Here is a 13,501-nt window from a genome sequence, read left to right as displayed (position 1 = left end):
GCAACGAAGAGCACGCACACCTCAACGAAGATCCCTCATGCTGCAACGAAGACCAGATGCAGCCAAAACAAACAAACAAAAATAAAAAAACAACAGTATCATGAGTGACGAGAACATCCAGGCAACCAATGAAGTACTCCTCCCATCTGGACTGACATCTCTCAGTGAAGTGCCTTTCCCAGCTACAACAGCCATTAAAGTATGTAAAATGTAGAACCAGGGAATTCTCTGGCGGGCGGTCCAGTGGTCAGGACTCTGTGCTTTCACTGCTGAGGGCGTGGGTTTAATCCCTGGTCCGGGAACTAAGTTCCCACAAGCCGCACGGCATGGACAAAAAAAAAAGTAGAACCAGACTCCCAATCAAACATTTCAACAATGAAACATATTCAAAGTGTTAATATTTTAATGAACACAAAAGGTTTTCATATCATTAAATAAAATTGTTTTTTAAATAAAATTATTTAAAAGTATTTATTTCATCCTACCCTTTACAATTTTCTGTGTTTATGTATATTTTGCAATGTATGTTACAACAGTAGTACAGACACATAATTTATAAATAAATAAATACAAACTTTGGGGGGAATTCTGCTGTACACATTTTTTTCCAATACAGAGAGCAATCACAAAGTTGTGCCATCTACTACCCTAGATATCAGAAAGTCACGGAAGGGATCCAGACATGGCAGCAACCTGCCTGGGCTTGCGTTTCCAAATGCTTTGATGGACTGAAGAGGCTGAGACTAGAGGCAGGAAGACAGTTAAGCAGCAACTGAAGAGTCTGTGGGACTGGGCTGGGGAAAACATGGACTTGGATCAAGTGATGAAGGAGGAGCAGCAGATCTGAGTGAGGGTGGGGGGCAGAGATGAGAACATAAGTTTAATTTTAAACGAGCTTATTTATTCACTCTCAATATTGGCTGAATTTTTATCATTGGTTGAGGGCTGTATGAGATGCTGGGGATACAGCATTAAGCAAGTTAGACTCGGCGTCTAACTTCTTGGAGCTTATGTTCTGCTGAAGAAAACAGATATTAGACAAACAGGATATACAGCTACAACTGTGACAGGAACACTCAGAGGAGAAGCACTGGGTGCTGTAAAAGAGCAGAGTTAAATTAGCCCAGGGATCAGGAAAGCCTTTTTGAGGATGTGATGTTGAAGCTGAGCCCTGAGGGATGAGCAGAGTTAGCCAGATACGGGGGAAGGGTGTTCCAGGCAGAGGGGAGAGGATGTGTGAAGGCTTTGGCACAGGTGAGGGCCTGTCTCATTCACGGAGCACAGAGGGAGTTGGTATTGGCTGGAGCCCAAGGGGGAGAGCTGAGAGTAGACAGTGGTGAATCCTGGTGCAGCCGCTGAGGCTGGAGGGAGGTGTTTGGAAAGCCAGGCTAAATGGGTGGGAAGTGCAATGATCTAATTCACATTTTCAAAAGATCACTCTGGCGGCTGATGGCTTGCTAGGTTGTAGGACCTTGCAGTGACCCCCTCACTGAACCAGGGCCTGGTAAATAACTTTTAGGGGAACAAGCCCTAGAGTCTGGATTCAGTTCTTGGCCAGACTTCCTCCACAGCCCTCCACAAATAAGGCCACAACCTCCCTCCTGAACCAAGCTGTGCCAATGCTGAGCCTGGCAGAGGTGAGGCTCACCTGTGACCAGCAAACGGCAACACACCTATCCTTTCTTGTTAGGAATAAGAGGACCACTTTTCCTACACGATTTCGGAAAGGGACTTCATTATTATTTTATAAAGGAGATTGTTTTTTCAGTTTTGGCTGTTTAGATGAGTTTCTCATTGAAATGTCATCTATATGGTACGGAACATCTTTAACAAGAGTCTTGAACTCAGACATCTCACCCGAGACCCTGGCTCAAGGTTTCAGACCTATACACCTTCTGGTACAGGCTGTTTTACATACACATTTCACTTAGTCTTCACAGCAATTCTACAAGGGAAGTACTGGCCATTATCACCGCCCCCCCCCCCTTTTTTTTAAGTAAATGAGAAAGGAAGGCTCAGAGAGGCAAATTAACTTGTTTAAGGTCACAGAGCTATGGACTCAAGTCTGCTCAAATCCATTTACACTTCCCACTCTATTCTCACTGCTTGCCAGCACGGTGTCTGTGAGCAAGAACAGGTCATTGTTTACTGGAAACCTGAGGGCACATTGTTTACTGGAAGCCCTGAGGTTACAATGGGCATCTTGTGTAAGGAGAGCACAGACGAAAGGTCAGTGAGGTCACGTAGAACCAAGCGTCAGGGTGGCACAGGTGGGGACACCGAGCTGCAGCTGTGCAGGATGCTTGCTTCCCCGCGTTTCCTGGAGAGCTGGGAATGACCCATTAAGAGGCAGCACGGACTAGGATTAAACACGAGGACACCTTTTCTTAATGATAACGATAGGAACCTGCTAATCACAAAGTAATCTCGGACCGGACACATGTGAGGAAGTAGCTGTTCCTGCCGCTTTCAGCCAGTTGCATGTCTGGCGGGGCACTGACGGAAGTGTGTTTTCAGATTCCCATTAGATGTACAAACGTGAGTATTCCACACCAGAACCAAGTATCAGTTACCTGGTCCTTCCCTCAACCAGCCCCTGGAACTTTACTTGTAAATACTGGCCACTCACTTCCCCAAAGGTGGCCAGGATTATGATACATGAAGACTTGCTAGTGACAATGCCTGAGATGATTACCATCACCAACACTGTGATTCAGTGCAGACAACTTCTGCACTGAAAGCAGTAGGAACACTTTCACTTTCCCTCCCTTGCCCCCTTCAACAAATACCTCCTGAGCGCTGTCATGAGGACCAGGCACTGTTCTCAGCAAACGATCAGTGAACAAATGAAGTCCCTGCCCTCCTAGAGTCTACATTCTGGGAGTGTTGGAGTGGGTGGATCGCCAAATAGATAAATGTCGAGTCTGTAGGAAGACAAGGAGCACCCAGGGGAACCAAAGCAAGGTGAGGGGCAAAGAGGTGTGAAGGACAGCCTTGTGCAGAGGTGGCGTTTCAGCTCAAACCTGAAGGGTATCCGGTAGAGGAGCGGGAGCAGGATGGAGGACGGTGGAGTGAGCCAGCAGAGAAGGAGAGAAGCTCAGAGAAACAGCCGTCCCAGGTCCCACGTCTGCCCCGAGCCAGCACAGTTGGCCTCCTGCCAGTGCCACACACTCAACACCCTCAACCTTGCAAAGCTCTGCCTAGGTGTCCTTTCTCTGCTGGGAACACCTACTCATCAGCTCTCATTTCAAGTACCGGGGGCTCTGGAAAACCCAAATGACACGGGCAAAAGTTGGCACTCTTTCTCTGGACTCTTGGAGCTCTTGGCTCCAACTCTATTACAGTAGCACTTTTAATAGTGTCTTGTAATTATCTGGTTACATCACATCTCCAAGGAGCCAAGCACTCCTTGCAGGCACAGACTATGCCCTGCTGATCACTACAGACAGACTTGGAATGGAGGGTTCAATTCATCTATTCAAAAAATGTTATCCTTTGAGTGCCTGTTATGTGCCACACGGGGATACACTGGTGAGTAAGCCAGCAAAATTCCTGACTGAAAGGAGCTTACAGTGTTCTACACTGTGTCTCAGCTATCTTTGGATTTCTAGGGCCTTACACTAGGTCTGACACAATCAAGGGGCTGAAGGTATGAAAAATTACAGAGAGATGAAGGCTGGCAAGACAAAGCACATTCCTCTCCATACAGAGTTACAAATACAACCCCACCCCTACTCCTGGGACTACTGCATTTTACATGGGAAAAAGGCATGAAACCTCTTAGTAAACTGATCCTTTTCCCAAAAGAACATTAGTTCCTCCCGATCATATCTTTTTCTTTATAGTTATACAAAATATGATGATGATTTTATGAGAAAATCAAGTTATATGTAAGACAATTTCAAATTAATTCTATAGAGTTTATGCCTTAAATATACGGGCTACGTCTTTTCTACTGTGGTTCCTTTCTTTTTTTTTTTTTTTTCTAATTTTCAAAGTGAATCAGTTATACATATACATATGTTCCCATCTCTTCCCTCTTGCATCTCCCTCCCTCCCACCCTCCCTATCCCACCCCTCTAGGTGGTCACAAAGCACGAGCTGATCTCCCTGTGCTATGCGGCTGCTTCCCACTAGCTATCTATTTTACATTTGGTAGTGTATATATGTCCATGCCACTCTCTCGCTTCGTCCCAGCTTCCCCTTCCCCCTCCCCATATCCTCAAGTCCATTCTCTAGTAGGTCTGTGTCTTTATTCCCGTCTTGCCACTAGGTTCTTCATGACCTTTTTTTTTTTTTTCCTTAGATTCCATATATATGTGTTAGCATACTGTAATTGTTTTTCTCTTTCTGACTTACTTCACTCTGTATGACAGACTCTAATTCCATCCACCTCACTACAAATACCTACATTTCATTTCTTTTTATGGCTGAGTAATATTCCATCGTATATATGTGCCACATCTTCTTTATCCATTCATCCGATGATGGACACTTAGGTTGCTTCCATGTCCTGGCTATTGTAAATAGAGCTGCAATGAACATTTTGGTACATGACTCTTTTTGAATTATGGTTTTCTCAGGGTATATGCCCAGTAGTGGGATTGCTGGGTCATATGGTAGTTCTATTTTTAGTTTTTAAAGGAACCTCCATACTGTTCTCCATAGTGGCTGTATCAATTTACATTCCCACCAACAGTGCAAGAGGGTTCCCTTTTCTCCACACCCTCTCCAGCATTTATTGTTTCTAGATTTTTTGATGATGGCCATTCTGACCGGTGTGAGATGATACCTCATTGTAGCTTTGATTTGCGTTTCTCTAATGATTAATGATGTTGAGCATTCTTTCATGTGTCTGTTGGCCATCTGTATATCTTCTTTGGAGAAATGTCTATTTAGGTCTTCTGCCCATTTTTGGATTGGGTTGTTTGTTTTTTGTTATTGAGCTGCATGAGCTGCTTGTAAATCTTGGAGATTAATCCTTTGTCAGTTGCTTCATTTGCAAATATTTTCTCCCATTCTGAGGGTTGTCTTTTCGTCTTGTTTATGGTTTCCTTTGCTCTGCAAAAGCTTTTAAGTTTCATTAGGTCCCATTTGTTTATTTGTGTTTTTATTTCCATTTCTCTAGGGGCTGGGTCAAAAAGGATCTTGCTGTGATTTATGTCATAGAGTGTTCTGCCTATGTTTTCCTCTAAGAGTTTGATAGTGTCTGCCCTTACACTTAGGTCTTTAATCCATTTTGAGTTTATTTTTGTGTATGGTGTCAGGGAGTGTTCTAATTTCATACTTTTACATGTATCTGTTCAATTTTCCCAGCACCACTTATTGAAGAGGCTGTCTTTTCTCCACTGTATATGCTTGCCTCCTTTATCAAAGATAAGGTGACCATATGTACGTGGGTTTATCTCTGGGCTTTCTATCCTGTTCCATTGATCTATATTTCTGTTTTTGTGCCAGTACCAAACTGTCTTGATTACTATAGCTTTGTAATATAGTCTGAAGTCAGGGAGGCTGATTCCTCCAGCTCCATTTTTCGTTCTCAAGATTGCTTTGGCTATTCGGGGTCTTTTGTGTCTCCATACAAATTGTGAAATTTTTTGTTCTAGTTCTGTGAAAAATGCCAGTGGTAGTTTGATAGGGATTGCATTGAATCTGTAGATTGCTTTGGGTAGTAGAGTCATTTTCACAATGTTGATTCTTCCAATCCAAGAACATGGTATATCTCTCCATCTATTTGTATCATCTTTAATTTCTTTCATCAGTGTCCTATAATTTTCTGCATACAGGTCTTTTGTCTCCTTAGGTAGGTTTACTCCTAGATATTTTATTCTTTTTGTGGCAATGGTAAACAGGAGTGTTTTCTTAATTTCACTTTCAGATTTTTCATCATTAGTATATAGGAATGCAAGAGATTTCTGTGCATTCATTTTGTATCCTGCTACTTTACCAAATTCATTGATTAGCTCTAGGAGTTTTCTGGTAGCATCTTTAGGATTCTCTATGTATAGTATCATGTCATCTGCAAACAGTGACAGCTTTACTTCTTCTTTTCCGATTTGGATTCCTTTTATTTCTTTTTCTTCTCTGATTGCTGTGGCTAACACTTCCAAAACTATGTTGAATAATAGTGGTGACAGTGGGCAACCTTGTCTTGTTCCTGATCTTAGTGGAAATGGTTTCAGTTTTTCACCATTGAGGACAATGTTGGCTGTGGGTTTGTCATACATGGCCTTTATTATGTTGAGAAAAGTTCCCTCTATGCCTACTTTCTGCAGGGCTTTTATCATAAACGGGTGTTGAATTTTGTCGAAAGCTTTCTCTGCATCTATTGAGATGATCATATGGTTTTTCTCCTTCAATTTGTTAATATAATGTATCACGTTGATTGATTTGCATATATTGAAGAATCCTTGCATTCCTGGAATAAACCCCACTTGATCATGGTGTATAATCCTTTTAATGTGCTGTTGGATTCTGTTTGCTAGTATTTTGTTGAGGATTTTTGCATCTATGTTCATCAGTGATATTGGCCTGTAGTTTTCTTTCTTTGTGACATCTTTGTCTGGTTTTGGTATCAGGGTGATGGTGGCCTCATAGAATGAGTTGGGGAGTGTTCCTCCCTCTGCAATATTTTGGAAGAGTTTGAGAAGGATAGGTGTTAGCTCTTCTCTAAATGTTTGATAGAATTCGCCTGTGAAGCCATCTGGTCCTGGGCTTTTGTTTGTTGGAAGATTTTTAATCACAGTTTCAATTTCAGTGCTTGTGATTGGTCTGTTTATATTTTCTATTTCTTCCTGGTTCAGTCTCGGCAGGTTGTGCATTTCTAAGAATCTGTCCATTTCTTCCAGGTTGTCCATTTTATTGGCATAGAGTTGCTTGTAGTAATCTCTCATGATCGTTTGTATTTCTGCAGTGTCAGTGGTTACTTCTCCTTTTTCATTTCTAATTCTATTGATTTGAGTCTTCTCCCTTTTTCTCTTGATGAGTCTGGCTAATGGTTTATCAATTTTGTTTATCTTCTCAAAGAACCAGCTTTTAGTTTCATTGATTTTTGCTATTGTTTCCTTCATTTCTTTTTCATTTATTTCTGATCTGATCTTTATGACTTCTTTCCTTCTGCTAGCTTTGGGGTTTTTTTGCTCTTCTTTCTCTAATTGCTTTAGGTGCAAGGTTAGGTTGTTTATTCGAGATGTTTCCTGTTTCTTGATGTAAGCTTGTATTGCTATAAAATTCCCTCTTAGAACTGCTTTTGCTGCATCCCATAGGTTTTGGGTCGTCGTGTCTCCATTGTCATTTGTTTCTAGGTATTTTTTGATTTCCCCTTTGATTTCTTCAGTGATCACTTCGTTATTAAGTAGTGTATTGTGTAGCCTCCATGTGTTTGTATTTTTTACAGATCTTTTCCTGTAATTGATATCTAGTCTCATAGCGTTGTGGTTGGAAAAGATACTTGATACGATTTCAATTTTCTTAAATTTACCAAGGCTTGATTTGTGACCCAAGATATGATCTATCCTGGAGAATGTTCCATGAGCACTTGAGAAAAATGTGTATTCTGTTGTTTTTGGGTGGAATGTCCTATAAATATCAATTAAGTCCATCTTGTTTAATGTATCATTTAAAGCTTGTGTTTCTTTATTTATTTTCATTTTGGATGATCTGTCCATTGGTGAAAGTGGGGTGTTAAAGTCCCCTACTATGATTGTGTTACTGTCGATTTCCCCTTTTATGGCTGTTAGTATTTGCCTTATGTATTGAGGTGCTCCTATGTTGGGTGCATAAATATTTACAATTGTTATACCTTCCTCTTGGATCGATCCCTTGATCATTATATAGTGTCCTTCTTTGTCTCTTGTAATAGTCTTTATTTTAAAGTCTATTTTGTCTGATATGAGAATTGCTACTCCAGCTTTCTTCTGATTTCCATTTGCATGGAATATCTTTTTCCATCCCCTCACTTTCAGTCTGTATGTGTCTCTAGGTCTGAAGTGGGTCTCTTGTAGACAGCATATATATGGGTCTTGTTTTTGTATCCATTCAGCCAGTCTGTGTCTTTTGGTGGGAGCATTTAATCCATTTACATTTAAGGTAATTATCGATATGTATGTTCCTATTCCCATTTTCTTAAATATTTTGGGTTTGTTATTGTAGGTGTTTTCCTTCTCTTGTGTTTCTTGCCTAGAGAAGTTCCTTTAGCATTTGTTGTAAAGCTGGTTTGGTGGTGCTGAACTCTCTTCAGCTTTTGCTTGTCTCTAAAGGTTTTAATTTCTCCATCAAATCTGAATGAGATCCTTGCTGGGTAGAGTAACCTTGGTTGTAGGTTTTTCTCCTTCATCACTTTAAGTATATCCTGCCACTCCCTTCTGGCTTGCAGAGTTTCTGCTGAAAGATCAGCTGTTAACCTTATGGGGATTCCCTTGTGTGTTATTTGTTGTTTTTCCCTTGCTGCTTTTAATATGTTTTCTTTATATTTAATTTTTGATAGTTTGATTAATATGTGTCTTGGCGTGTTTCTCCTTGGATTTATCCTGTATGGGACTCTCTGTGCTTCCAGGACTTGATTAACTATTTCCTTTCCCATATTAGGGAAGTTTTCAACTATAATCTCTTCAAATATTTTCTCAGTCCCTTTCTTTTTCTCTTCTTCTTCTGGGACCCCTATAATTCGAATGTTGGTGCATTTAATGTTGTCCCAGAGGTCTCTGAGACTGTCCTCAGTTCTTTTCATTCTTTTTTCTTTATTCTGCTCTGCAGTAGTTATTTCCACCATTTTATCTTCCAGGTCACTTATCCGTTCTTCTGCCTCAGTTATTCTGCTATTGATCCCGTCTAGAGTATTTTTAATTTCATTTATTGTGTTTTTCATCATTGCTTGGTTCCTCTTTAGTTCTTCTACGTCCTTGTTAAATGTTTCTTGCATTTTGTCTATTCTATTTCCAAGATTTTGGATCATCTTCACTATCATTATTCTGAATTCTTTTTCAGGTAGACTGCCTATTTCCTCTTCATTTGTTAGGTCTGGTGTGTTTTGACCCTGCTCCTTCACCTGCTGTGTGGTTTTTTGTCTTCTCATTTTGCTTATCTTACTGTGTTTGGGGTCTCCTTTTCACAGGCTGCAGGTTCGTAGTTCCCGTTGTTTTTGGTATCTGTCCCCAGTGGCTAAGGTTTGTTCAGTGGGTTGTGTAGGCTTCCTGGTGGAGGGGACTAGTGCCTGTGTTCTGGTGGATGAGGTTGGATCTTGTCTTTCTGGTGGGCACGTCCACGTCTGGTGGTGTGTTTTGGGGTGTCTGTGGCCTTATTATGATTTTAGGCAGCCTCTCTGCTAATGGATGGGGCTGTGTTCCTGTCTTGCTAGTTGTTTGGCATAGGGTGTCCAGCACTGTAGCTTGCTGGTCGTTGAATGAAGCTGGGTCTTGATGTTGAGATGGAGATCTCTGAGAGGTTTTCGCCGTTTGGTATTACGTGGAGCTGGAAGGTCTCTTGTGGACCAGTGTTCTGAAGTTGGCTCTCCCACCTCAGAGGCACAGCCCTGATGCCTGGCTGGAGCACGAAGAGCCTTTCATCCACACGGCTGGGCAAGTTCGGAAAACATGAAGGCTGCAGTTCGGAGTCCTGACCCTGTTCCTGAAAGAGTTGACATGCAAATCCAAAGAATCACAGAATTTCCTTCAAATTGGTGACCAGCCACAATATCATGCTCTGGTGACTCTTCAAAAAGCTCAATCTGGAGTGGGCGGCCTCTTTCTTCAGTCTCTCTTTGCCTTTTGGGTTCGGGGGCCAGTTTCAGACTTCACCCTGGGCACTCTAGAGGTTTCTAATCAACATGCAGGGAGAAGACGGGCTAGGAAGCGCTGAACATCAGGGCAGCTCAGAGAATCACACAACCAGCTGTGGTTCCTTTCTTTGCTCCCTAATCCCCTTCCCCAACCTAATGCATAAAACTTACAGATCAGTTATTAACAAGAAGCTAATGGCCAAATGCCTGCAGATGGTGCTTGAGAAAGCACCGCATATATTTCAAATAAGACATTCTTTGTTGATTTTCTCCTATAGCTCCAATATGTGGAAACTGATCTCTCTTCATTTCCAATGAAAGGAGGTTCACCAACTATACTGCTTGTGAGAGCCTCTATTTTAGAGGGATTAAGACTCAAAAATCACGGACAAGACTTCCCTGGTGGCGCAGTGGTTAAGAATCCGCCTGCCAATGCAGGGGACACGGGCTCGAGCCCTGGTCTGGGAAGATCCCCCATGTGGCGGAGCAACTAAGCCCATGCACCACAATTACTGAGCCCACACTCTAGAGCCCACGAGCCACAACTATTGAGCCTGTGTGCCACAACTACTGAAGCCCGTGCGCCTGGAGCCCGTGCTCCACAACGAGAAGCCACCGCAGTGAGAAGCCCATGCACCACAACGAAGAGTAGCCCCCGCTCGCTGCAACTAGAGAAAGCCTGTGTGCAGCAATGAAGACCCAACGCAGCCAAAAATAAATAAATAAATAAATAAATAAATAAATAAATAAATTTATAAATTAAAAAAAATCACAGTCAGCCTGGCTCTTTCCTTCTCCCACCCAGGGGCTCTGGAAGGTCAGTTACCACCTGAGGTCAGATCACAGGTTCCTCCTGCCCACCCCTCACCCCAATAAGACAAGTCCAGTCTGCCTGGGCCCACTTTTCTTTTCTTTTTTTTTTAATCACTATTTTTTTTGAATTTTATTTTATTTATTTTTAACACAGCAGGTTCTTATTAGTCATCCCTTTTATACATATTAGTGTATATATGTCAATCCCAATCTCCCAATTCATCACACCACCACCCCCATCACTTTCCCCCCTTGGTGTCCATATGTTTGTTCTCTACATCTGTGTCTCAGTTTCTGCCCTGAAAACTGCTTCATCTGTACCATTTTTCTAGGTTCCACATATATGTGTTAATAAACAATATTTGTTTTTCTCTTTCTGACTTACTTCACTCTGTATGACAGTCTCTAGATCCATCCACGTCTCTACAAATGACCCAATTTCGTTCCTTTTTATTGCTGAGTAATATTCCATCGTATATATGTACCACATCTTCTTTATCCATTCGTCTGTCGATGGGCATTTAGGTTGCTTCCATGACCTGGCTATTGTAAGTAGTGCTGCAATGAACACTGGGGTGCATGTGTCTTTTTGAATTATGGTTTTCTCTGGGTATATGATGCCTGGGTCCACTTTTCTTAAAGGACAAACAAAATTTGAACATTAATTCTTTAAATGATGTCTTGTAATTATTGGATTACATCACGCCTCTACAAGAAGCCAAGCTCTCCCTGCAGGAGATTTCTCTCTTTCCTTCAAAGTAAATAATCACTCTGAGGCAGAAGAACCTTTTGATTTCTGAATGTAGAAATTCAAATCTGGGCGTGACCAGGTAACAGCTCTGGGCAACATTACTGCGGAATGGGCTTCTTTGAGGAAGATTCCATACTGTTCTTATTTTTTGATGGTCACACACACACACTAAACTATGGAGATTTAAAAAAATGTGTGCACTGGATGCGCACCCTACCATTTCTATGCACAGAAGCACATTTTGAAAAAGAAATCTCCAAATCTTACTCCTGCAGAATAGAAAGAAGTCAAGCACTCCCTTCCTTTGGATCCACCAGGATTAGGTGACAAATCAGAATAGGTGGTTTATAAACTTGGTTTCTGTGCTAATGCTGCCCCCTACGGACAGAAAGCTATAAAGGTACGGAGACTTAAGAGATTTACGCTGCCTGGGAAAAGGGTAATGCTTGAGAAATACTGACTGGGAAAAGCCCATTACATCAGGGCCACCGCTGCCTACTTTTTACTATACTATGGGGACCAGGACTTCTAAGATAAAAAGTGTGAGGTAAATGTTTCCTGAAATAAATGTAAGTTCAAATACTGATAATGTTCTCTAGAATGTCCGCTTAACAGAACCATTGGGACAATATAAGCAACACCCAGGGCAATGCCAGGAGGTGGACATTAATATAATCTGATTACTGCTCTGGGCATTGGGGAATAAAATGGACAAATACAAATCCCCTACCTTCCCAGAATTTACTGGGGTGGAGGGAAGGTCACACTATATGTCAAATAAGTAAAATACACAGTGAGATAAGATTATAGGTGCTTAGGAGAAAAACACAGGGAGGAAGAATGTTAGCGTTGGGTTGCAGAAAGGGAAATTGTTCATAATTTTAAAGTGGGTGGTTGGGGAAGGCCTCTCTGAGAAGGTGTATTTAAGCAAAGACTTAGGAAAGCAAGTAAGCTTTGTGATATTTGGGGGAAAGAATTCCAGGCCATGGAAACAGCAAGAAGGGAGGTGGAAAGGCCAGTAAGCTGTAAGGAGGGCAGGGTGTCTGGGGCCTGGGAGGTAATGATAAGGACTTTGGCTTGTACCCAGAGTAAACAGGTTAAAGAGGATTCCCTCTACAAGGACTTGAGTGAGTTAAGTCCCAAAGAACCCCCATCTGCTGGCTCCCCTTTCCTGGCGAGTTCTCAGGTCTCTGAGCCACACCTCCACCTGGGCCCTGGGCCTCTCCTGCCTTGTGCTGCGCTCACAGCCTTGAAAGGGCGAGAGGGCAGAGGTTGTGACTAAGCCCTGTCCAAAGGGGTTTGCTCACAGCGGACGCTCAACACAGTCCAAGTCTGTAGAACCAGCTACTTACAGCTATGATTTTTAAACTATGGACTACAAACCATTGGTGGGTTATGAAATCATTTCAGTAGATTATGATCAAAAAAAAAAAAGAAACTAGAACAGAAAAGAAGATACTAGAGTGCATTCCACATGTCAGGCATTTGTTTTTTGTAAAACTATTGTTTTGGTTATACATATATGTGTTTATGTATGTGTTGGTTTTATGGTAAAATATATTCCTACTATAGGTCACAGTTAAAACAGCCTGAAAACCATCAACTTAGGATTCATTCATTCATTCAAGAACCAAAAAGTTTCTTTAAAGGATCAGAGAGGCTCTTTCTTCCAGGGACCAGCTGTGAGGAATTGAAAAATGGACCCGTCTCCAGTTTACCCTAGAGGTAATGCTTTTAGTGAGGAACAATGCATGAGAATCAGGTAGAACAACAGCCTTCAGGAGGGCTCAGGAGCAAAGCAATGTATTATGAAGTGGCGGGTCTAATAATAGGTCACTTTGACTGTCAAAAATAAACATTGTTAGAACTTGGGCAGAAACAAGCCCACTGCTCACTCCAAGGTTTACTCCTGGGGGACTTCCCTGGTGGCACAGTGGTTAAGAACCCGCCTGACAATGCTGGGGCCAAAGGTTTGAGCCCTGGTCTGGGAAGATCCCACATGCCGCGGAGCAACTAAGCCCGTGTGCCACAACTACTGAGCCTGTGCTCTAGAGCCCGTGAGCCACAACTACTGAGCCTGCATGCCACAACTACTGAAGCCCGTGTGCCTAGAGCCCGTGCTCCGCAACAAGAGAAGCCACTGCAATGAGAAGCCTGGGCAC

General features: G+C 42.2%; 1 protein-coding gene across 4 annotated transcripts in view; it reads right to left on the bottom strand.

The window, feature by feature from the left end:
- RNF216 (ring finger protein 216) overlaps positions 1 to 13,501 on the bottom strand; it is a 180,761-nt gene that overhangs the window by 35,402 nt on the left and 131,858 nt on the right. Inside the window, exon 14 of one of the 4 annotated variants that reach the window (XM_036826038.1) lies at positions 684 to 843. The exons of the other annotated variants lie outside the window; for them this stretch is intronic. Coding sequence (XP_036681933.1) covers positions 817 to 843 — 27 coding nt within the window. The 3' untranslated portion in view covers positions 684 to 816. Of the gene's footprint in view, positions 1 to 683; positions 844 to 13,501 lie in introns of those variants that run through there. 4 annotated transcript variants of the gene reach the window in all.

The sequence above is a fragment of the Balaenoptera musculus genome, chromosome 15 (assembly GCF_009873245.2).
Source record: "Balaenoptera musculus isolate JJ_BM4_2016_0621 chromosome 15, mBalMus1.pri.v3, whole genome shotgun sequence".
In the NCBI taxonomy this organism is placed as follows: Eukaryota; Metazoa; Chordata; class Mammalia; order Artiodactyla; family Balaenopteridae; genus Balaenoptera; species Balaenoptera musculus.
The sequence above is the reverse complement of the archived record's forward strand: the minus strand, read 5'-3'. Positions and strand labels throughout refer to the sequence as shown.